At 40.3% G+C, this 24,489-nt stretch overlaps 2 protein-coding genes across 2 annotated transcripts; one reads left to right on the plus strand and one right to left on the minus strand.

Moving 5' to 3' along the window:
- Positions 1-684: 684 nt before the first annotated feature.
- Positions 685-21,003, minus strand: ZNF283 (zinc finger protein 283). The gene is made up of 5 exons (XM_060083983.1): positions 20,877-21,003; positions 17,738-17,804; positions 17,341-17,428; positions 14,992-15,118; positions 685-4,249 (listed from the first exon to the last, which is right to left on the minus strand). The coding sequence occupies exons 2-5, from the start codon at positions 17,749-17,751 to the stop codon at positions 2,547-2,549; spliced, it is 1,932 nt and encodes a 643-aa protein (XP_059939966.1). The 5' UTR covers positions 17,752-17,804; positions 20,877-21,003; the 3' UTR covers positions 685-2,546.
- Positions 21,004-23,288: 2,285 nt separating this feature from the next.
- On the plus strand, positions 23,289-24,169 carry LOC132480732 (proteasome maturation protein-like). Its single transcript, XM_060085117.1, has 3 exons — positions 23,289-23,361; positions 23,590-23,874; positions 24,090-24,169. Exons 1-3 carry the CDS (start codon positions 23,298-23,300, stop codon positions 24,167-24,169), a joined length of 429 nt encoding a protein of 142 aa, XP_059941100.1. The 5' UTR covers positions 23,289-23,297.
- Positions 24,170-24,489: the final 320 nt, after the last annotated feature.

A 24,489-nucleotide genomic window follows, 5' to 3' on the forward strand; every position in this document is an offset into this window, starting at 1 on the left:
GTTGGGTCTTTGTTGCTTTGCGCGGGCTTTCTTTAGTTGCAGTGAACAAGGGCTACTCTTCATTGCAGTGTGCAGGCTTCTCATTGCGGTGGCTTCTCTTGTTGCAAAGCACGGGCTCTAGAGCGCAGGCTCAGTAGTTGTGGCGCATGGGCTTAGTTGCTTTGTGGCATGTGGGATCTTCCTGGACCAGGGATTGAACCCATGTCCCCTGCATTGGCAAGCAGATTCTTAACCACTGCGCCACTAGGGAAGTCCAGCGATCACCATCTTAATGATCAAACATAGCACTGGTGATAGTGGGGAAAATGGATATTAATTGCTTATGATGTCTTTCAATAAAAAGTACATGTCACCTCCTATGAATTTTTCTGGTGGAAAATGTTTAATCCTCTAACTTGATTTTATGAGAGATATGAAGGATAGAGACACAAATTAAATTTCACTATGAGAGAACAAAATCTAGAATGTATGGCATTCTATAAAACAGCTTTCCTGAAATCTTCAAAAAGTCTGTTCAAGACTAAAATCTAGAGACATGACAACCAAATGCCATGCGTGAATATATATTCAAAAAGCAAAAATGGCCAGATGTTTAGAATTCTTGATTCCGTATAGAGAGTAGATGGATGTTCATTATATTGTCCTTTAAATTTTTCTGAATGTCTAAAAAATGATCATAATAAACTTTTGGTAAAGAATTCCAAAATGGACAGTTTTCTTTTTGTTCTCTTTAATTTCTAATATACCTTGAAAAGTGAGTGGAGAATTTTACTTACCACTTGTCTCTTGGGATTCATTACAGCAAATTGCTTCACATTTCTCTCTGATTCTTCTCCAGGTATAATCCCAACATCTTAACACTTACTAAATCCAAAATGTTTCTTTTTAGTCTTAATTTTTGATGCAGCTTAAGGGATAAATTATTAATAAAAATCCTCTCAAATTCTTTACATTTTACTAGATCTTTTATCCAGAATGCACTATCTGAAATTCAAATGGATGAGTGGTTATGGGTACTTTTCTAAATTCATTATACAAAACGGGCATTCCTCTCCTAAGACCTCACCAGTAGTAATATTTATGATGATAATAATAAGAATAGTATGTATTGAGCACAGGCTACATACTACTCTTCCAATGATTTGACCCATACTACATCCATCCAATCTCTACAACAGCACTATTACAGAGCTACCATCACCAGCATTTTAAACATGATACCCAGAGGGCATAAGCAGTTTGCCCAACATCCCATGAGTAATAAGGAGGTAGAATGGTGATAAAAATAAGTATGGTTGGGCTTCCCTCGTGGCACAGTGGTTGAGTCCGCCTGCCGATGCAGGGGACACGGGTTCGTGCCCCAGTCCAGGAAGATCCCACATGCCGCGGAGCGGCTAGGCCCGTGAGCCACGGCCGCTGAGCCTGCGCGTCCGGAGCCTGTGCTCCGCGACGGGGGGCCACGACAGTGAGAGGCCTGTGTACCGAAAAAATAAAAAAAATAAGTATGGTTTCTGCCATGGATAAGGTGTTTCCTACATTTGTGATATTAACAGGGTTATTCTCTAGGAAGAGTTTGCTGAAGTTTAACAAAGATTGAATAGTGTTGGAAAGCTTCTATACATTCACTAAATTAACATATCTGGTATAAATTCTCTATGCTCTTATGGGCAGAAGGAAATTGTGATTCCCCCATTAGCCAAACCTTCCCATGGAATGAATATTCTGCTACTTTAATCAGGGAGGTAACAAGGGACAGATTTCTTGTTCTAATTCACATTGTGACCTGTATCATGTTTTAAAAAGTGTGAATGCTGTCTCTCAAATTATCTATGAAAGGACAAACTTTTTGTTTTTAATTTCCAATCATTCATCGACTGATACTTTTGTAAAATATAATGTTATGGCAATATCAAATTGCTATAAAAGTTTCCAGACACTTACTCTCACTTTCTGCATTTATCTCATGTTTGACAGGTAACAATTCTGTGGACTGACAAAAAGTCTCTGGCCAATAGTTTGAGTAGCACTTGTCTAAAATCCTTCCTACAATTCTAATTCAAAGGATTTCTCATTTGCATTAATTCCCTGATGTATTCTAAGATGTTTACCATGTCTACAAGTCTTCCCACATTCCTTAAATTCACAGGATTTCACAGCAGTATGAATTCTCTGATATGCAGGGCAAGAACCAAATTAAATTTAGATCCTTCCCTTAAAGAGTAATGAGCATAATTTTTCCAATGTTTATGAGACTTTGTACCATGAATTAAATATAGATCTTTACACATTCCCTACATTTAAATGGCTTCACATCAGTACAGATGTTCAATAAGATCATACAGAAGTCAAAAGGCCTTTTCATATTCCTCATTTTCAAAATATTTCTCACTAGTATGAATTTTCTGGTATCAAGTGAATTGTCCATACACAGGTGAGGCTTTTGCACATTCCCTACATTCATAACGTTTCTCAAGAGTAAGACTTCTCCTCCTGTTAAGTAAGTTGTCTGTACACATACAAAAACATGTTCTTTCACATCTCTTCAATCATAAAGTTTCACAAGCATCAACTGTCTTATTTGAGTAAGCTGTCCATATAAAGGCTTCCCCACATTCTTTATATTTGTAGGGTTTATCATTATTATTAGTTCTTTCATGTTGAACATGGCTTGAGCCACAAGTAAATGTCTTTCCAAATTCCTTACACTGATAAGGTTTCTTGCCAGTATGAAATCTCTGATGAACACGAAGTTGACAGCCACTACCAAAGGCCTTCCCACAGTCTTTACAGTCATAGGATTTCTCACCAGTATGAACCCTCTCATGTTTAACAAGGCTTGAACCCCAACTAAAGGCCTTCCCACATTCCTTACATTTAAAAGGTTTCTCACCAGTATGGATTTTCTGATGTTGAGTAAGGTGATAGCCACGACTAAAGGCCTTTCCACATTCTTTACATTCATAGGGTTTCTCACCAGTATGGATTCTCTCATGTTGAACCAGACTTGAGCCACAATTAAAAGTCTTCCCACATTCCTTACATTCATAGGGTTTCTTGCCAGTATGAAATATCTGATGTCGAGTAAGTTGATAGCCACTACCAAAGGCTTTTCCACATTCTTTACATTCATAGGATTTCTCACCAGTATGGATTCTCTCATGTTTAACAAGGCTTGAACCCCAACTAAAGGCCTTCCCACATTCTTTACATTCAAAGGGTTTCTCACCAGTATGGATTTTCTGATGTTGAGTAAGGTGATAGCCACGACTAAAGGCCTTTCCACATTCTTTACATTCATAGGGTTTCTCACCAGTATGGATTCTCTCATGTTGAACCAGACTTGAGCCACAATTAAAAGTCTTCCCACATTCTTTACATTCATAGGGTTTCTTGCCAGTATGAAATAACTGATGTCGAGTAAGTTGATAGCCCCAACAAAAAGCCTTTCCACATATTTTACATACATAAGGTTTCTTCCCAGTGTGGATTTTATGATGCTGAGTAAGTTGATAGCCACGACTGAAGGCCTTCCCACATTCTTTACATTTATAAGGTTTCTCACCTGTATGAATTATCTCATGTTTAGCAAGGCTTGAGCCCCAAAAAAAGGCCTTTCCACATTCTTTACATTCATAAGATTTCACACCAATATGAATTTTCTGATGTTGAGTAAGGTGATAGCCACGACTGAAGGCCTTCCCACATTCTTTACATTCATAGGGCTTCTCGCCAGTGTGAATTCTCTCATGTTTAACAAGGCTTGATCCCCAACAAAAGGTCTTCCCACATTCCTTACATTCATAAGGTTTCTCACCAGTATGAAATCTCTGATGCACAGTGAGTTGATAGGCACTTAAAAAGTCTTTCCCACATTCTTTACATTCAAAATGTTTTTCAGCCATATGAATTCTCTCATGTTGAACAAGTTTTGAGCCATGACTACAAGCCTTCCCACATTCCTTACAAACGTAGGGTTTCTCTTGATTATGAATTTTTTGATGTGCAGTAAGAGATTTACGTTTTCTGTAAGTGGGCACTTTTTCATAGCTGATTATCATTTGACTGAAGTATCCCTCTTGTTGTCCCTGGAGGCCCTCAAATCTTCTCTTACACTTCCAATTATTTTTGAAAAGGAATGCCTCAAAGCCAGGGGTTTTACTTCTTTCCTTTATCTCCTGTTGGGGAAAATTTATTTCAAAAATGTCCTTTTTTGCAAATGTATTTTTGGTCTCATATGTTGACTCCAAGTCTGAAAGAAAACAAGAAAACCACACATTTTATTGCCTTTACCAGAAAAAAAGCCCTTCATAGTAGAAATAAAGACAAATTGAAAAGAATATCCATAAGTGAACTCAATCAGGAGACTTACTGAATTCCTAAGCACAAGCCTCTCCCCTGTCCAACAACAAACTCAGCTTTGATTTTTCAGTTCTTGTGATATTAATGTTCTGATATGACAGTTTACTGGAGGATTCCACAAAGATCACTTTAACAAGTCCCTCATCTTCCTGTGTAAATGATCTCTTAAACCAAAATGTGCCCTTCCACTAGTCAAGTCACTGGGCAAAGGATATTAGGATCTGAGTTCAGGGCTGCTAAGGTGACTGGAATTTGTGGTTCAAGATTTATCAGAGAAAGAAGTCATGCAAAGAAGTTCCAGGAATCTATACAGGGATTCTCCCTTGGATCTGTAACTGAATGTCATTATGCATCCACAAGGTGCCTCCCCACGATGTGACTGGGGTACTCTCAGAGATTCTAGAGGTTGTACACTGGAGTGCCAACCCAACCTGAATGGGAAGACCTCAGTGAACATCCCCAAGCATTTATTTGAAGCCTCTCAAAGACCATATACTGAAAGTAAGAACCATACCCTGGAGCAGCAGGGTATGGTTTGGTCAAGTTTTTTGGTCTCAGTATTTCTTATACTCTTAAATATTGGTAAATCCCTTGCTTGCACATGCATAAGTATATTTGAAATACAAAATATACAAATCTAGTATTTTTGCCTATTGGTGATTGTATAATATTTTGGTTGAGCTATTTAATGGTGGATGAGTACTGTGGATGTGATTGTGGGAAGTAATTTTAACCATGAATTAAACTGCATTATTGCTATTTTAATTAACAATGTCTTATTGCTTTGTATACATTTACATTTGGGTGTAAAGACTGTGTGTATATCCAAAAGGAAGCCACAGTATTTAAATTGACTAACCTAATAGTACAACTACTTTGAGATGACCAAATGTCAACTAAAAGGAGTACAGTTTTGTACAACTTAGCATCAACAAACAGTTCAATAAATTTGAATTGGGCTTGTATTATAGTTACTTGGACTTCAATGTTTCTGTGTAATGCTTAACAGTATTAGTAAATGAATACAGGTTTAACTTCTTTTTAGATGTTTAAAAAAAAAAGCACTGAGGACCCAAAAGAGGTTTTGTTTATGTGGGTTATATCTTTTGATATTTACCATATTAGAAATTAAAATAGAAATTTAAAGATTAATTCATTTTAAAGTGACAATAAATCATTAAATGTTAACAAATAACATTAAATAATTAAATTTTCCCAAACAAAAAAATTAATGAATTATAGTTTTAATCTTCTGAAAATATCTGGTTTAACAGAAGACAACTGGATTCTCACATCTGCTTTTGCATTCAATTTGTAGCAATGCTATTTTGGTTGAAGGATATGAAGAAAATTCAGCCTCCCACAGATGTGTAATTGTAAAATGGCAGAATAGTCTATGAACCTGTTCAGGTAATTGTGGGTGTTATTCTTTGATACTACAGTAAAAATTGAGACGCGGTGGTTTCTTAAAAGATTAGTTCCAATGTGGAATATGCAACCATACTGGTGAACTTTTCATACTATGTTACATTAAAATCCATTGCACTTTGGATGATTTTTTATCCATGCATAATTTTGTACTATGTACTGGTTATCTGAAAAACAGTGGTTCACTGAGTTATGCAGATCTTTGAAATGTTGACATATTTCATTACATGATTTCAAAAAATCACATTAATAATATCACCTCACCAGAAATTTTTTTATTTATTGGGAAGCTGTAAAGCTCAAAATAATAGATATAAGCTTCACACAATTCTAATTTTTACTTAAAAGTTTGAATTTTATCATTGGCAACAAATACTTTTAGTTGTTCTTAAAGTGACAGGCTCATTTACAAGAAAATGTTTTCCAAATACCCAAGACTAAAGAACCATAGTTTGCCTCATTCTTCCAAGGGAAAAACAAAAACAAAAAACAAAAACAAAACTGTGTTCCATGAAAAAAGCAGCTAGTTTAACTCACAATTCAAACATCGGCACAGGTGGTTTCCCTCAAGGCAACCACTGCACCTTAGTATACGGCAAAAGAGCTTAATGGAGACTTCCCATTTCATCACACAGAATATTCTAAAAATGCATCCTCACAGGTCAAGATTTAACAAAATGAAGCCCCAGAGCGGGGTACTAAAGGTCAACCAGCATGAGGAGGGTTTCAGTATAAAAGGGTTGTCCTACGTCAGGAGTCAGAATGCAAGCAGGGTAAGGACAAGTGTCTGTGTGTGAGTGACCTGGCATGGGTTGTCACAGCCCAAGTGGGATGAGACAGGCAATCACATAATCAAGGTGGTGGTGGTGGTGGTGATAATAGAAGACTGGTTACACATAGAGAGTTTGATCAAATAAGTATAGTTGTCCCTTGGGATCCTTGGGGGATTGGTTCCAGAACCCACCTCAGAACCCATACCTGAGGATGCTAAGTCCCATAATCGACCCTCCTTTTCCACAGATGCAGAACACATGGAAATGAAGGGTCAACTGTATATTTATTGAAAAATAATCTGCATATAAGTGGACCTGCATAGTTCAAACCCATGTTGTTCAAGGCTTGACAATAAATACATTAAGGATAATGGAACCCAGGTTTTTCACTGTCAGAAAAGGGAGTTAGAAATATGGAAAGTGAATAAGCTGAAATGAAACCTGTAGTGTTGAAATGGAGATATCTGTATGAACTCATGGTTTCAATCTATAGATGTAAACATGTGTGCATGTATACATATGTATGCATATAAACATATTCCCTACTCTGTCCACTGAGAGGGCCTAGGGACAGCCATCCCCCAGCAGCAATGAGCAAATCTAGTACCCAGATTCTGGCTTCTAAATAGCATTCTCAACTAAAAGGAACCAGGGCACCTTGAAGAAATGGCTGACTTGAGGGCTGGAGCAGGGAAAGTGCAAGATGAGCCTGGAACATGATGTTGGGAAGAAAATAAGGAGGTGCTCTAAGTGTGATGGAGACATGCCAAAGGACACAGAAACCACTGTTGAGAGAATTCCCACTGGTCAAATCCAGGACCAGCTTCAAAATAAATAATGGGAAGAACAGATTACAACCCACTGACTAGAAATCCAACATATGAATAAGTTGAAAGTTTGAAGCGTAATACAATACTTAATAGTTTCAAAGTTCCTCCTCACAAAAGGCTCATTAAAGGAAAAAAGATTAACTTTACAGGGAGGAGGCCGGTGGACACTACCATAATCACCTGCTCAAAGTAAACATCATCGGTAATGACAAATCATTTGCTCCACCTGACAGAATGCAAGGAGAACACACCATCAGTTCTGTGATACTCCTGCCAAAGATGCATAATCCAAATCTAATCATGCGGAAAGAGCAGACAAACCCAAACTGAAGAACACTGTACAAAATAACAGGGCTGGGGGCTTCCCTGGTGGCGCAGTGGTTGAGAGTCCGCCTGCCGATGCAGGGGACATGGGTTTGTGCCCCAGTCCGGGAAGATCCCACATGCTGCAGAGCAGCTGGGCCTGTGAGCCATAGTTGCTGAGCCTGCGTGTCCGGAGCCTGTGCTCCGCAACAGGAGAGGCCACAGCAGTGCAAGGCCCACGTACTGCAAATAAATAAATAAATAAATAAATAAATAAAAATAACAGGCCTGGAATCTTCAGAAGTAACAAGAAATGGGTATTTTGATAGGGAATGCATTAAATCTGTAGATTGCTTTGGGTAGTATGGTCATGTTAACAATATTAATTCTTATAATCCAAGAGCATGGGATATCTTTCCATTTCTTTGAATCATTTTTAATTTCCTTTATCAATGTTTTATAGTTTTCAGCATATAGGTCTTTCACCTCCTTGGTTAAGTTATTCCTAGGTACTTTTTTTTGGACATGATTTTAAATGGAATTTTTTTTTTTTTTTTTTTTTTACTTTCTGGTATTTCACTGTTAGTACAAAGAAACGCAACAGATTTCTGTACACTAATCTTGCATCCTGCTACCTTGCTGAATTTATTTTTTAGTTCTGATAGTTTTTGTGTGAAGTCTTTATGATTCTTTATATGGAGTATCATGTCATTTGCAAATAGTGACTATTTTACCTCTTCCCTGCCAATTTGGATACCTTTTATTTCTTTTTCTTGTCTGAATTCTGTGGCTAGGACCTCCAATACTTTGTTGAATAGAAGTGGTGGGAGTGGGCATCCTTGTCTTGTTCCTGAAGTTAGTGAGAAGGCTTTCAGCTTTTCACCACTGAATACTATTGATACGTTGGCTGTGGGTCTGTTGTAAATGGCTTTTATTATGTTAAGATATGTTCCCTCTATACCCACTTTAGTGAGAGTTTTTATCACGAATGGATGTTGAATTTTATGAAATGCTTTTTCTGTGTCTATTGAGATGATCATGGAGTTTTTCTCTTTTCTTTTGTTAATGTGGTGTATGTATCACAGTGATTGATTTGCATATGTTGAACCAGGCTTGTGACCCTGGAACGAATCCAACTGACCATGGAGTATGATTCTTTTTATGTATTGTTGGATTCGGTTTGCTAATATTTTGTTGAGAATTTTTGCATCTATATTCATCAATGATATTGGCCTGTAATCTTCTTTTTTTGTAGTGTCTTTGTCTGGTTTTGGTATCAGGGTGATGATGGCTTTATAGAATGAATTTGGAAGCGTTCCCTCTTCAATCTTTTGGAGTAGTTTGAGAAGGATAGGTAGAAGTTCTTCTTTGTATGTTTGGTATAATCTCCCAGAGAAGCCATCCAGTCCTGGAATTTTTGTTTGCATGGAGTTTTTTTTTTGTGGTATGCGGGCCTCTCACTGTTGTGGCCTCTCCCATTGTGGAGCACAGGCTCCAGACGCGCAGGCTCAGCGGCCATGGGTCACGGGCCCAGCCGCTCCGTGGCATGTGGGATCTTCCCGGACCGGGGCACGAACCCGTGTCCCCTGCATCGGCAGGCAGACTCTCAACCACTGCGCCACCAGGGAAGCCCTGCATGGAGTTTTTTAAAATTACAGATCCTATTTCATTTCTAGTGATCAGTCTCTTCAAATTATCTGTTTCTTCTTCTTTTTTTTTTTTTTACATCTTTATTGGAGTATAATTGCTTTATATCTGTTTCTTCTTGATTCAGTTTTGGCAGGCTGTATGTTTCTAGAAATTTGTCCATTTCTTCTAGGTTGTCCAATTTGTCAGCATATAACTGTTCGTAGTATTCCCTTATTATTTTTTGTATTTTCATGGTATTGGTTGTTATTTCTCCTCTTTCATTTCTTATTTCATTTATTTGGGTTGTATCTCTTTTCTTCTTGGTGAGCCTGGCTAGAGGTTTGTCGATTTTGTTTATCTTTTCAAAAAACCAGCTCCTGGTTTTATTGACCTTTTCTATTGTTGTTTTGATCTCTTTTTTATTTATTTCCTCTCTGATCTTTATTGTGTCCTTTCTCCTGCTGACTTTGGGTTTTGTTTGTTCTTCTTTTTGTAATTCTTTTAGGTGGTGGGTTAGGTTGTTTATTTGAAATTTTTCTTATATCTTGAGGAAGGCCTGTATCACTGTGAACTTCTTAGAACTGCTTTGGTGCATCCCATTCATTTGTAAGTTGTGTTTTCATTGTTGTTTGTCTCATTTTTCACAGAACTAGAACAAATAATCCTAAAATTTATACAGAACCACAAAAGACCCAGAATTGAAAAAGTAAGCCTGAGAGGAAAAAAAGCTGGAGGCATAACTCTTCCAGACTTCAGACAATATTACAAAGCTACAATAATCAAAACAGCATGGTATTAGCACAAAAACAGACATATTGATCAATGCAACAGAATAGAGAGCCCAGAAATAAACCCATACATCTATGGTCAATTAATCTACAACAAAGGAGACAAGACATACAATGAAAAAAAGACAGTCTCTTCAACAAGTGGTGTTGGGAAAGCTGAACAGCTACATGTAAATCAATGAAATCAGAACACTCCCTCACACCATATACAAAATGGTTTAAAGACGTAAATATTAAGACATGACACCATAAAACTCCTAGAAGAGAAACAGGCAAAACATTCTTGGACATAAATCGTAGAAATATTTTCTTAGACCAGTCTCCCAAGGCAAGAGAAATAAAAGCAAAAATAAACAAATGGGACCTAATCAAACTTAAAAGCTTTTGCATAACAAAAGAAATCATCAACAAAATGAAAAGACAACATACAGAGTGGGAGAAAATATTTGCAAATGATGCGACCAACAGGGGTTAATTTCCAAAATTAACAAACAGCTCATACAGATCAGTATCAAAAAAACAAACAACCCAATCAAAAAATAGGCAGAATACCTAAACAGACATTTTTCCAAAGAAGACATACAGATGGCCAACAGGCACTTGAAAGGATGGTCAACATCAGTAAGTACTAGAGAAATGCAAATCAAAAAACTGCAATGAGGTATCACCTCACACCGGTCAAAATGGCCACCATCAAAAAGTCTACAAATAATAAATGCTGGAGACGGTGTGGAGAAAAGGGAACCCTCATACAGTGTTGGTAGGAATATAAATTGGTGCACTCACTATGGAAAACAGTATGGAGGTTTCTTAAAAAACTAAGAATAGAGCTACCATATGATCCAGCAATCCCATTCCTGGGCATATATTCCAAAAAGATGAAAACTCCAATTCAGAAAGATACATGCACCCCAATGTTTATAGTGGCACTATTTACAATAGCCAAGGCATGGAAACAACCCAAGTGCCCATCAATAGACAATTCGTTTTAAAAGATATGGTATATATACACAATGGAATATTACTCAGCCATAAAAAAGAAAGAAATATTGCCATTTGCAGCAACATGGATGGACCTAGAGAGTATCATACTAAGTCAAGTAAGTCAGAGGAAGACAAATATTATATGATATCACTTATATGTGGAATCTAAGAAATAGTACAAATGCATCTATATGCAAAACAGAAGCAGACTCACAGACATAGAAAACAAACTTATGGTTACCAAAGGGGAAAGTTGGGGGGGGGGGATAAATTAGGAATATAGGATTAACAGATACAAACTACTATACATAGAATAAACAATAAGGATTTACTGTACAGCATAAGGAACAATATTCAATATCTTGTAATAACCTATAATGGAATATAATCTAAAAATATATATATTCTTAAGACAAAAACCCCAAAACTGTATACTGTCTAGCCCTTGCTTATCTCCGTGACCCAAATTCTTAGTACATGCTCCTTTACTAACTCTACCCTGGCCTTCTTAGAGTTCCTCCAATAAAGTTCCTTACCAACCTTAGGGCCTTTGCTGTCCACTGTGATTGATATATTCTTCCCCCAGGTATTCATATAACTTGATCCCAGGCTTCATGTCTCTGTTCAAGAAAGCTTTCCCTGACCATCTTATCTGAATTGGCCCTATCAATTCTCATCATTTTCTATTCTCTTATGCTGTTTGCCTCTTCTGAACAACATGTTTCATTACATGATACTATTTATCTACTTGTTTACTTATTTTATGTTTCTCCTCAACCACATAAAGTGCATGAGAATGAGCAAGTTATCAATCTTGTTCCTGATTGTATTAATAGTGCCCAGTACAATGCCTGGCTAGGAGCAGGCACTCCAAATGTTTGACTAATTTATGAATGAATATGTACATTCATTCACATACACACACAAATGCAAAAGAGCTGGAAAGCAGCTGCATACAACATGTAAGTAAAATGGTTCCATTGGGAACAACAAAGAACATTTTCCTCACTGAAATGGGAGGGAATAATAAGAAGAAAAACAAGGAGCCTGGGAAATGAGATGAAGATGAAGTTCCTTTTGTAGCTCAAACTGAGATCTCTTATCTCCTCCCAGGCCTTGGTCCTTCATAAGGAGTTTCCAAACACCATCCCAGCTGTTCCCCCTTCTCCTCCTCCACGACCTGTGAGGTTGTTCCTGCACTGATGGTTCCCTCCTGCCTTTGCCTTCCTGGGATCCGACTTCTTGTACCCCATCCACCCCTCAACTACCCAGGGCTCTTCTCCTTGCTCCAATAATGTCATCATATCTGGCTTAGAAATGGAGTGTCTGCTTGCAAGAAAAGTAATGCCAAATGGTGTAAGGGTTCTGTTGTTGTTGTTGTTTTTAATTATAAGGGCAAAACATTTGGTTAAATTTGCAATAAAGTAAAGGTAAAAATAGTATTGATGAAGACTTCAGAGAAGAGAAGGATGGTGGGAATGAAGAACATGAGATCATATAAGTAGGAAAATGATCTTGTTTTAGACTCATTCAGGTTCTATCTCTTTAGAGCAAACAGAACACAGTGGTTAAGAACACAGATTCTGGAGCCAGACTTCCTAGGTTCAGTTGTTGCCACTGCATCCCCACCAGCTCTGTGACCTTGGGAAGGCACTTAAACTGTATGTGCCTCAGTAATCTCATCTATAAAATGGGTTAAAAATAGTACCTACCTCATGGGGATGCTGTAAAAGTTAAATAAGTTCATGTATTTGCTCTGCTTAGAACAGGGCCTGGTTTATAGTAAGCACAATGTTAACTATTAGCATTATTATTATTACTGTTGTTATTTTGCTTAAGTGGAAACAAGTTTTGTGAGACATTTCTAGGATTTAACTTAGTGTAGGATTTAACTTTGTAAAGTGCAAAGTTCACAGACTGTAACTTTCAACTTCAAATATGTTGGAAGTAAAGGAACATATTCACTTAGTATGAATTTCTGTTCATTCAATCCACTGCTACATAAAGTGGAGAGGCTCTTTTGAAAGCCAGAGTATGTCAGGATCCTATTTCTAGCTGTACTCCCCATACATGGGTCAGAATATAACAAAGGGCAGCAATTCTTTAGTATGCATAAAAATCACCTGGGGATCTTGTGTAAATGTAGATTCTGTTCTGCAGCTCTGGGGTAGGACTCAACGAGCTGCATTTCTAACAAGCCCCGGGGACTTCCCTGCTGGTGCGGTGGTTAAGAATCCACCTGCCGAATAAAGACGCAGACTTAGAGAACAGACTTGAGGACACGGGTCCAGGGTGGGAATAGGGGGCTGGGGGCTGGGACGAAGTGATAGAGGAGCACTGACATATATACACTACCAAATGTAAAATGGATGGCTAGTGGGAAGCTGCTGCATAGCACAGGGAGATCAGCTCCATGCTTTGTGATGACCTAGAGGGGTGGGACAGGGAGGATGGGAGGGAGGCTCAAGAGGGAGGGGATATGTATACTTATAGCTGATTCACTTTGTTGTACAACAGAAACTAATGCAACATTGTAAGGCAATCATACTCCAATAAAGATATGAAAAAAAAAAAAGAATCCGCCTGCCAGTGCAGGGGCATGGGTTCGATCTCTGGTCCAGGAAGATCCCACATGCTGCAGAGCAACTAAGCCCATGCGCCACAACTACTGAGCCTGTGCTCTAGAGCCCGCAAGCCACAACTACCGAGTCCGCATGCCACAACTACTGAAACCCACACGCCTAGAGCCCGTGCTCCACAACAAGAGAAGCCACTGCAAGGAGAAGCCCACGCACCGCAACAAAGAGTAGCCCCCTCTTGACGCAACTAGAGAAAGCCCATGCACAGCAACGAAGACCCAATGCAGCCAAAAATAAATAAATAAATAAATAAATTTAAAAAAAAAGTTCCTCTAACAAGCCCCGGAAGAAGCTGATGATAAGTATTTGTGTAATACTTAACAATAAAAAAATTATAACCCCACATAAAGCAAATCATGGCTTCTAACCACTAAGAGAACAATCCACATTCTTCCCCAAAACCAACAATGCTGCCTGTCACCTGGGCCCTGCCTGTCTCCCTGACTCACTTCTTGGTACCCTCTCCTTCACTAACTCTGCTCTGGCCTTTCTATGGTTCCTAATACAAAAGAACCACACTTCCGGGACTTCCCTGGTGGCGCAGTGGCTAAGAATCTGCCTGCCAACGCAGGGGACATGGGTTCGATCCGTGGTCCAGGAAGATCCCACATGCTGCAGAGCGACTAAGCCCATGCGCCACAACTACTGAGCCTGTGCTCTAGAGCCTGCGAGCCACAACTACTGAGCCCCTGTGCCACAACTACTGAAGCCCACGTGCCTAGAGCCCCTGCTCCACAACAAGAGAAGCCACCGCAATGAGAAGCCCCTGCACCACAATGAAGAGTAACCCTCTCTGGCCGCAGCTAGAGGAAGCCCACGTGCAGCAATGAAGACCCAAAGCAGCCAAAAAATAAGTAAATAGAAAATAAATAAATTTATAAAAAAAAAAAAAACCACACTTTGAGTAGCAAAGACACAGAGCATCTATAGAAATGTTGAAGCTAAACACAGTATGAAATCTGGTTTCTTTGACAGTGGTTATGAAATAAACACCCCATAATGCAAATCCAGCTCCATGGACATTAAAGAAGAGAGGCCATTACAGGAAGGGCCAGAGGAAGGTTGAAGCTCACTGAGGGATGGGACGATCGAGGTGCTCAATGAACCCATTTCTAAGCCAACAAATACCAAAACATTCATTTGAGAACACGGAGGAGAAATTCACCTGGTTTCTTCAAAGACAGCCCTGTAATGCCTAGTGCAGAAAGCTGATGTTCCAGAGAGGAGATTCTAAACTATGTCAGGCAGATGAACTTACCCAGTGAGACCAAGTTGCTATAGTTCTCCAACATCACATCCACGTACAAGTCCCTCTGAGCAGGGTCCAGGAATTCCCACTCCTCCTGAGAGAAGTCGATGGCCACATCCCTGAATGTCACCAAGCCCTAAAACCAAAAACCCACACATTACTTGTGAAATTAAAGAAATTTAGAAACTATTTCCAAGAGGAAAAAAGAGGAGTATGAAGCATAAACTATAAGAAGGGGAAAATATAACAATCAAGTCGGCTGGAAGCCTGTGAGACGTATGGGTAGGGAAAAGTAAAGAAATTAGTGTGACTAAAGCAGAGTGTCTACATGTTCTAGAAGAAACCTATTACAGCAGAAAGAACTTCCTGGATACTGTGAGGTAACTCAGCTATCCAGACCTGTCTGATAATGCATAAAATAATGTTTCTCTTCTATTAAATAAAAATAGTGTTGGGGGAAGGGGATGGGGGCGTTTACGGGTGTGTATACATACAAACAACCTGCTAAGTGCCTGCTTCACAAATTCTTATTTATTTATTTTATTTATCTATTTATTTATTTATTTATGGCTGCATCTTCGTTGCTGCGTGGGCTTTCTCTAGTTGCGGCGAGCGGGGGCTACTCTTCATTGTGGTGCATGGGCTTCTCATTGCGGTGACTTCTCCTGTTGCGAAGCATGGGCTCTAGGCGTGCGGGCTTCAGCAGTTGTGGCTCACGGGCTCTAGAGTGCAGGCTCAGTAGTTGTGGCGCACAGTCTTAGTTGCTTCGCGGCACGTGGGATCTTCCTGGACCAGGGCTCGAACCCATGTCCCCTGCATTGGCAGGCAGGTTCTTAACCAGTGCGTCACCAGGGAAGTCTCATAAATTCTTTATAAATGTGAACTGCTACACCATCTTTTCCCTTTAAGAAATACCAAAAAAACATGAAAACTTTTTTCCAAATGTCCTACAAAATCTCGTTTTAGAAAAATGATTTCAATTAAGGATTATCATTAAGCCTCAAGTGAACCATGTTGTGAGATTAGATCATCAGCATTTTTTCTTATTATGATGAATCGAATATGTAAAATGTTTCTATTCACTGCAATTCAGTTCATCATATGGATATATGAGATTAATAACTATTATACATTTAGGCTGAACAAAACTTCCAAGATTTTCTTAATTCCAGGAGTCTATTATCAGCCAGTACTTAAGAATCTGGATTATCTTAAGAATCTGGATTATCTTTTTAGATAGTAACATCAACCACCTGTTGCTTAACACATTCCTTGTTCCTGAGTTGGAGGATATTGATAGAGGATATCAGACACAACACAGATGTCACATCCTGGTCAATAACTAAACAAACTTTGACACTGGTGTTTACTGATAAGGGAGTCCCTGGAAAGAACCACTCACTCCCTGCTCTAATCCTAAAAGATTGCAAAGCATGTGATCTCATACAAACTGAGGCTAAGATGACGAAATCCCAAATTCCATCTTGTCTTTCTGGAAAACTCAAGTCTGTGAAGAAGTTCCATGTTTTCCTGTGTGATCCAAAGGGACCCTCATCACTAACTCATCACACCGCAGACCTGTCTTGGGATGAGAAATTCTGATAAGGGAAATGGGGCAGCCCTGGCTGAACAAAGATGGAAGTGATAACAAAAGGCAAGACCCAAGACAGCCTGCCATGGATATGTCCTAGTTAAACACCAAAGCTCTTCCAGATAATACACAGACTACTGAAACTGTTCTCGTGGGTGGCCATCCAGCTGGCTAAGGGCAGAGTATCCTGACTGACTTCTTTGCTAGCTGTATCTTAGCCTGAAAAAGAAAAACAATTGGGGGAACTTCAGCCATTTTTTTCTAGATAGGACATGAACTAATCAGCATCTTAGCTTGCAAAAGGGAAACTGTTGCTTTCCAAATGTCTGCAGTCTTTCATTCTCTCCTCTTTCCTTCTTCTATGAATCCTCTTTGTGCCTTTGAAAGATGAACTCAATCTACTGTTGGTTTTCCTTGTATACAAATAAAAGCGAGCTGATTGTTCTCTATATTTCTTTACATTATTCTCTGACAGACACTCAAATATTTCCCTTCAAGGACTCCATTCCTTCACTGCTCTTGATGGAAGACTGAACCGCAGGAAGATGTTGAGTAATGTGCTCAATGAATATGATGGCATTGATTGGAAAAGGCACAGAGGGAGGATGCTGGGCTATTTGGCATCATCCTTTACTGGAACAGAAGGAACCGAGAAGCAGGTTCAGGGATGGGGTTCTGTTAAGTAGAAAGCTTTAGGGTTAATTCAGGAAAAGATTCACATGACCTAAAAATTACAACACTTCAAGGAGACAGAAATACTAACGTACGTCAGTCATGGTTCTAGAATTGCAGGAACTAATTAATGCTCCATAGGGTTCCTCTACTGGTGAAGCACAGAGTCCAGAAAAGCCAGAGCTGCAGAAGGAAAAAGAAGCTTTAGATCAGGTGTGCTTAAGTGATCCTGTCCTGCCTTAAGCAACTGAGTAAAAATACATCAAAATATTAGAGATGATTAACTCTACAGGATATAATTTTAACTTCCTTCTCTATACATTCCCTGGATTGTTAAATTTATTGCAACAAACCTGCATTAACTCCATAATCAGAAAAATAAAGATATTTCCAAATGTAAAAAACTGAGTGACAGGGAATTCAGTCATTAGGAAAACTGAATAAATAGGCCCAACACTGAAAATCGGTGGGTCTGAAACAAATGACACCTACCAGCTCTTCAACATCTTGTAGCTGTAGCTCGTCACTACAGTGAGACACTTTCACTGTCAAGATTCTCCTGTGAATGAACACAAATTACGTAAGTCCCCTTCAAAGTCACAGCAAGGAAATATATGCATATAAACAGAACAATATTTGGTACAGAGTAGATACCTAACAGGTGTGGCTACACCTCTCTAATTCTTCACTGAATGGTCAATTTAAAACATTTGGATACAATCCTTGAAAAATGTCTCTCAAAACTCTCTCTCATTGGATGGGATCCATATATAACTCATAATATTCTTAAGTACTTTTGTTCATAACTATAACTATTGCTTGATACTTTATCATTTACATTTTCCCTTCTTTTGATTCTTTATAAACATAATGTTTATTAGGTGCATATTATTTCATCAAATGGTATACTGCATTTACTTAACTGTTTCCATGTCATTGGATGCTAAATTTGTAAAAGCTCCTTCCAAGCTATTATAATTTTATTCCAGACAAATGGAGCTAGATCTTTTTGGGGTCACGCGTACTCGGTAATCTCATGAAATTAGAGACACTCTGCCCACTTGGAAAATTAATTTACAAATATGTACAAAAATTCTGTCTCTATTTCAAGGGATCTGTGATCACCTGGATGCTTATAAATGGAATAAGAAGACCTCAGGTTAAGATTTCCTGTTCTAGACCATTTGAGCCCCTGGTAACTTTTTCAAACTTGCAAGCACCCACCACAATCATTTTATTTCTCTTCATATTTTGATCTATAAAAAGTTGATGTGGCATGATCCAGAATCACCACATAACAGCAAATCTTAATATTTACTAAGCCTGTATCATGGGGCAGGCACTGTTCTATGGAGCTTTACACATATGAACTCAACTTACATCATTATAACTCCATTAGGTAGGTATTACTTTGTTCCAATTTTGTAGACATGGCACAGAGAGCCTGAGTCGTTTATCTACACTCACACAGCAAGTAACAGGTAGAGCTGGATCCAGATGCTCTAGATCCAGAGCCTTACTCTTAACCACAGCACAGTACTACCTCTCACAATCCACACAGAATTGGACCTGAAATAACTCATGTTTAGCAATGCTACAGATTTCTACCTAAAAACTATCTGAAGGTCTCTGCCCTTGTGGGTACAAACTGCAAACCACTACTGTAAAAGGGAAGAACCTTTATGTTCTATTACAAGTTAATCACTAAAGAGATGTTGCCTATAAGTTTAATTATACATAATGGCCCATCTCTGGGAACACTGCCTAAACCCCCCAGGTAATGAGCATTAAGCTAAAATACCTTTGTTTAGCTCACAGGAAACATCCTGACCAGATCCACCTATGATTACCTACAGGGAGGAAAAAATTAACACATCCCCTCCAGAGGCTGACAGGAACCAGGAAATGTTTGACTTCACTCCCTCACCTTTCAGTATAAAAGAAGCCTGAATTCTAATTCAGGCCAGATGCTTCTCTGGGACATGAACCCACCGTCTTCTCGGTCTGCTGGCTTTCTGCATAAAGTCGCTATTCCTTGCCCCAACAACTCATCTCTCGATTTATCGGCCTGTCCTGGGGCAAGTAGTTTGAGCTTGGACTCGGCAACACCATGCTCAAAGCTCAATCACATTCCCACCCCTGAAAGCCTCACAACATTGTAATTTACTACCTGAAATAACCAATCCCCTCCTACCTTGCCTTGCTTTGAAAACCATGACTGTGGAGCAGATAAAAACTAATTTGTATTCGATACCACCTAAATGCTAATCTCCTCAAGTAATCATAGTCTAAAATAAAGCCCTAACATCCCACCTCCAGCCCACCTCCTGGAGGAGGTGTGCTTCTATACCATCAGAATGCTTAGGGACTTCCCTGGAGGTCCAGAGTTAAGACTCCGCCCTTCCACTGCACGGGGGAGGGGCGGGTTCCATCCCTAGACGGCAAACTAGGATCCTGCGTGCCACGCGGTAGGGCCAAAAAAAAAAAAAAAAAAATTGCTTAGAAAGGGAAAATGTACTGGAGGATTTGAACAATTTGCCATATGAACGGATGGCTACTGACTGAGGAAAAGGACAATAGGGGGCCTCTGGGAAGGGGGAGGCGCCAGCATGATGGGTCATTCACCAGAAGGAAGACCCAAGATAGACACTACTAGTCAAGTGTCTTGACAAACAGTCAAGATATTTCTGGTCAAGGAAAGCAAATAGCATCATGATCTAAAAACAAAAGTAACTATGATTAAAAAAGAAACACAAATTCACCTGAACCTTGATTTCTAAATATGCAACAATTCTGTCCTTCTCAGGGTCCTTCTTAGAAACCCAGTAGCAACTAGGGTTGGGGGGCGGTGGGCGTTAGGGGCAGCAGGAGGGGGTGGGGAGATATCACGAGACACCAGTATTTCTTGGAACACAGACAAACCTAACTAAAAGCAAAACAAAACAAAACACCCTCCAGGGCCACATCTGCCTTCATCCACACATACACAAACGGAATTTAAAGGGAAACTGGAGTTGAGTTGACAGCAATTCTTGGGGACAGAGGTCTGTTTGTAGTGGAGCTGAAACAGGTAGCTGGTCCCCCAAGGAGGTGACTTTTCTAGGAATCCTACCTGTGGGACGTCCCCAATCATGTCTTTCCAGGAGCCTGTCACGAGGACACGTCCAGATGTCAAATTTTCATCCCAAGACTAGATCTGTACCTTCTTACTGGAAACGTACATTCTAGGGCTTGGTCCTGGAATTCTTTTCTTGCGGTCACTTAACTCTGGCAGCCCCTAAGAGAGTCTAGAAGGAACCTAGAGCATCCCTCCCAAGCAAACTACACCTACAAACAAGGTCACGCACTTCACGACCCCGTCACATTCCCAATCGCACACACCGTCAGGGAGACACACCCCGGCCCTGTCACGCCGTCTGTCACACACCATCCTTCTCAGCCTCTCGTTCACACACAGGCTTGAGGCTCCGGACATGACTCGCCCTGTCCGCTGCCCGGGCCTTCTCACCTCGAGCACCTCCCAGTGTCACCCCCACACGCACTGCTGGTTCCGACAAGGCTCTGGCGAAGTCCGCTGAGCCCTCCCACCCTCACCCGGCGCTGATCACTTCCTCGGACGCGACCAACTCACCGCGCAAAGTCCAAAAATCTCGAAGACACCGGAGAGGGACCCAGAAACGGAGGTTAGTTTGGGCCCAGTGGCTCATGGGAAGTAAGAGCCGGAACATCCTCTGAAGCTCGGAGCCCGGCGCTTCCAGGCGCTCTCCGCAGGCAATCTCGCCCTGCCCCGAGAGGTCCTGTGCCCTGAGACTTCTGGGAAATGTAGTCCGCGGCAGACGAAGCCCCAGAAGCTGGGAACCTGGACCTTCAGAATGCTTCCAGCATGCAACTCGGCTCCGCCTATCAGAGGCGCCTTTTCCAAAGCCCACCCGAATCTCCGGTCTTAGCTGGAAGGAGTAGTTCGAGTCTTGGTCGAGCCTAGTGGCCCAGTAGTCTTTAGCATGGCTGTGGGCGAATTAAGAGGATCTCAGCGAAGGCTGAGGAACGCATTCTGGAGTCCAGGGTTGGGGGAGAGGGAGGGGGCGCGTGACCAGGGCACTGCCCTCTGTGAGCGAGGGCATCCTGGGTAAAGTCCGTGAGAATGATCCTGAGCGGGGTCACGAGCTTACCTGGGCACGAGAGACTGGAGCAGGGTCTGGCAGTCGAAAAGATGAATGTATCTTGCTTTGGGTGCGCTTGTGGGTCCGATTTGGTGTCTGGAACCCTATGTAGACTTTTTTTATTTTCATGGGATAGTTTCTGCAAATGTGAATCTGTTTCCTTAGGTGTAAGGCGGTTTGTATCAGAGGTTATATGCTACTGTTGGAAAGCAACATAAGTGGTCGTGAATGGATATTGTGACCCTGGAGACTTGTGAGAAGGTCTCTGTAGGACTGAGAGACTTGAGGAGGTCTGTGTCTTTGTGTATTTCTGTTAATGTCAGAAACCGAAGGTGACAATATTTGTAAGATGTTTTTTCTGATAGGCTTTTCTTTTGTGTGCATACCATGGTAATTGTGAAAGTGGAACACTGTCCAGCTGGGATTGAAAAACAGTACAGTGTTATCTAGCTTTGCATGTTAGTTTGATTATCTGACTACCAACCTCTATATGTGCCTGGAAATTGTGACTGTGTGTTTTGATAGTGAGTGACAATAAACCAGTTTCGTTACCTATGACATAGAATAGTGTTATTACATCTTCGTGGAGAATCAAATTTAATATGCAGAAAAAGACTTGCAATTTATCTGCCAAAAGATTTGGATGTTTCATGATGAATCAAAGATGTTTTCTGGGAAAGACTGCAAATAGCATAACTTTGAAAAAGAAAGAAGAAATCAAAGTAACAGCCAGTCTTGGAGTGGCTGAGGTAGGCTTCCAATCTTCATGACGTTAAGAGAACTTGAGCAAATAACTTTGAAAACCCTGGATTAAAGAAATAACTTCCCACGGGTAGAGGCAGATAGATTAGAGCAGAGCCCAGAATTAGGTAATCAGACATCCTAGCTTAGGTCAGACAAGGCAAGGAACCTGTTTGAGACTACATAATTATAGTCAATCAGAAAACTACTTGTTTTATTTTTAAGAGTGATAATTGCGTTTTAAAATATTCTAAATATACAAAACCAGGTTTCCATTTTCTAGGCAGGGCCTGTTGCAGTTGGCAGTTTTGAACCAAAATATCTGTAGTTTCTTCTGACAGACTTTTTTACTGATCTGAAATGGTAGGTAAAAATAGATGAACAGTTAATGGATATAGTATTAGGGAAGAAGATAAAATTCCTTTCCTATTACAAGTTCAGAATAAAGTCCCAAGTGTTCCTGAAAAAAGAGCATTTTTTTAATATCTTTATTGGAGTATAATTACTTTACAATGTTGTGTTAGTTTCTGTTGTACAACAAAGTGAATCAGCTATAAGGATACATATATCCCCATATCCCCTCCCTCTCGAGCCTCCCTCCCATCCTCCTTATCCCACCCCTCTAGGTGGTCACAAAGCACCGAGCTGATCTCCCTGTGCTATGCAGCAGCTTCCCACTAGCCATCCATTTTACATTTGGTAGTGTATATATGTCAGTGCTACTCTCTCATTTCATCCCAGCTTCCCCTTCCCCCTACTGTGTCCTCAAGTCTATTCTCTACGTCTGTGTCTTTATCCCTGCCCTGCCACTAGGTTCATCAGTACTGCTTTTTTAGATTCCATATATGTGCATTAGCATATGGTATTTGTTTTTCTCTTTTTGACTTACTTCACTCTGTATGACAGACTCTAGGTCCATCCACCTAACTACAAATAACTCAATCTCGTTTCTTTTTATGGCTGAGTAATATTCCACTGTATATATGTGCCAAAAAAGGATTTTCTTTTCTAACCTTTTTTCCAAAAGTCTCTCTTTTGCTTCACCCTAATTGGCTTCATCACAGCTAAAAATCCTTAAAACAATTTCTCTGTCGTCAAAATCAATAGCATTGGGTAACATGCTGAGAGGCTGTTTGCAGAGCTAGTTGAAGATGAATGTCAGAGGACTTGGATCTCAGGTAAAGGACAGTATCCCATTTACTGAACTTTCAGCAAGTGGACCTTTTTTTTTTTTTTTTTTTTTTTTTTGTGGTATGTGGGCCTCTCACTGTTGTGGCCTCTCCCGTTGCGGAGCACAGCCTCCAGACGCGCAGGCCCAGCGGCCATGGCTCACGGGCCCAGCCGCTCCGCGGCATGCGGGACCCTCCCAGACCGGGATACGAACCTGTGTCCCCTGCATCGGCAGGCGGACTCTCAACCACTGCGCCACCAGGAAAGCCCCAGCAAGTGGACCTTTTGAAAGTCACGATCGTCTTCAAAAAGTTTTTTCTTGTGTGAAAAATGAACTTTTGCCCAGTCATCCTCTTGAATTATCAGGCAAAAAATTCCAGCTCGACCAAGATAAAATGAACTTTTCCACACTGAGAAACATCCAGGGTCTATTTGCTCCACTAAAACTACAAATGGAATTCAAGGCAGTGCAGCAGGTTCAGCATCTTCCATTTCTTCCCAGCTCAAACCTTTCATTGGATATTTTGAGGGTTAATGATGAAACTACTGGATTTGAAGGTATTCTTTTTGTGTGTGTGGTACGCGGGCCTCTCACTGTTGTCGCCTCTCCTGTTGCGGAGCACAGGCTCCGGACGCGCAGGCTCAGCGGCCATGGCTCACGGGCCTAGCTGCTCCGCGGCATGTGGGATCTTCCTGGACCGGGGCATGAACCCGTGTCCCCTGCATCGGCAGGTGGACTCTCAACCACTGTGCCACCAGGGAAGCCCCTGAAGGTATTCTTAATGACCCATCACAAAATGAATTAATGGGAGAACCACATTTGATGGTTGAATATAAACTCGGTTTACTGTAATACAGTGTGCTGTTCATGGAAATAGATGGGTTGCATCTTGTTTAGAGTTGTCTTTTTACTATAATTTGACGTGCACAACATTAGAAGTACTGACACATGAGAAAAATCAATAGCATTGCTTTCACTAATATCACTGCAGTAACAAATCTGGAAATGAAACATGCCCATCAGAAGTAGGATGTTTAATTAGGTGTGGAGTACCTATACAGTGGGATAGTGCACAGCAGTGAAAATGACTGAATTTAACAAATATGATAAACAAAGATATAGATATATACATACAGTATAATTCCATTCATAAAACTTTAAAAAGAGGCAAA

The sequence above is a fragment of the Mesoplodon densirostris genome, chromosome 19 (genome assembly GCF_025265405.1).
Source record: "Mesoplodon densirostris isolate mMesDen1 chromosome 19, mMesDen1 primary haplotype, whole genome shotgun sequence".
In the NCBI taxonomy this organism is placed as follows: Eukaryota; Metazoa; Chordata; class Mammalia; order Artiodactyla; family Ziphiidae; genus Mesoplodon; species Mesoplodon densirostris.

What these genes read in the sequence shown, in the direction of transcription:
- LOC132480732 (XM_060085117.1), top strand. Translation starts at nt 23,298, where the DNA reads ATGAATGTCAGAGGACTTGGATCTCAGGTAAAGGACAGTATCCCATTT. An exon ending in ATTTACTGAACTTTCAGCAA is followed by an intron (nt 23,362 to 23,589) that starts GTGGACCTTTTT and finishes GGAAAGCCCCAG; the next exon opens with CAAGTGGACCTTTTGAAAGT. An exon ending in TGAAACTACTGGATTTGAAG is followed by an intron (nt 23,875 to 24,089) that starts GTATTCTTTTTG and finishes AAGCCCCTGAAG; the next exon opens with GTATTCTTAATGACCCATCA.
- ZNF283 (XM_060083983.1), bottom strand. An exon ending in ATTCTAGAACCATGACTGAC is followed by an intron (nt 15,119 to 17,340) that starts GTACGTTAGTAT and finishes TTTTGGTTTTAG; the next exon opens with GGCTTGGTGACATTCAGGGA. An exon ending in TAGCAACTTGGTCTCACTGG is followed by an intron (nt 4,250 to 14,991) that starts GTAAGTTCATCT and finishes GTTTTCTTTCAG; the next exon opens with ACTTGGAGTCAACATATGAG.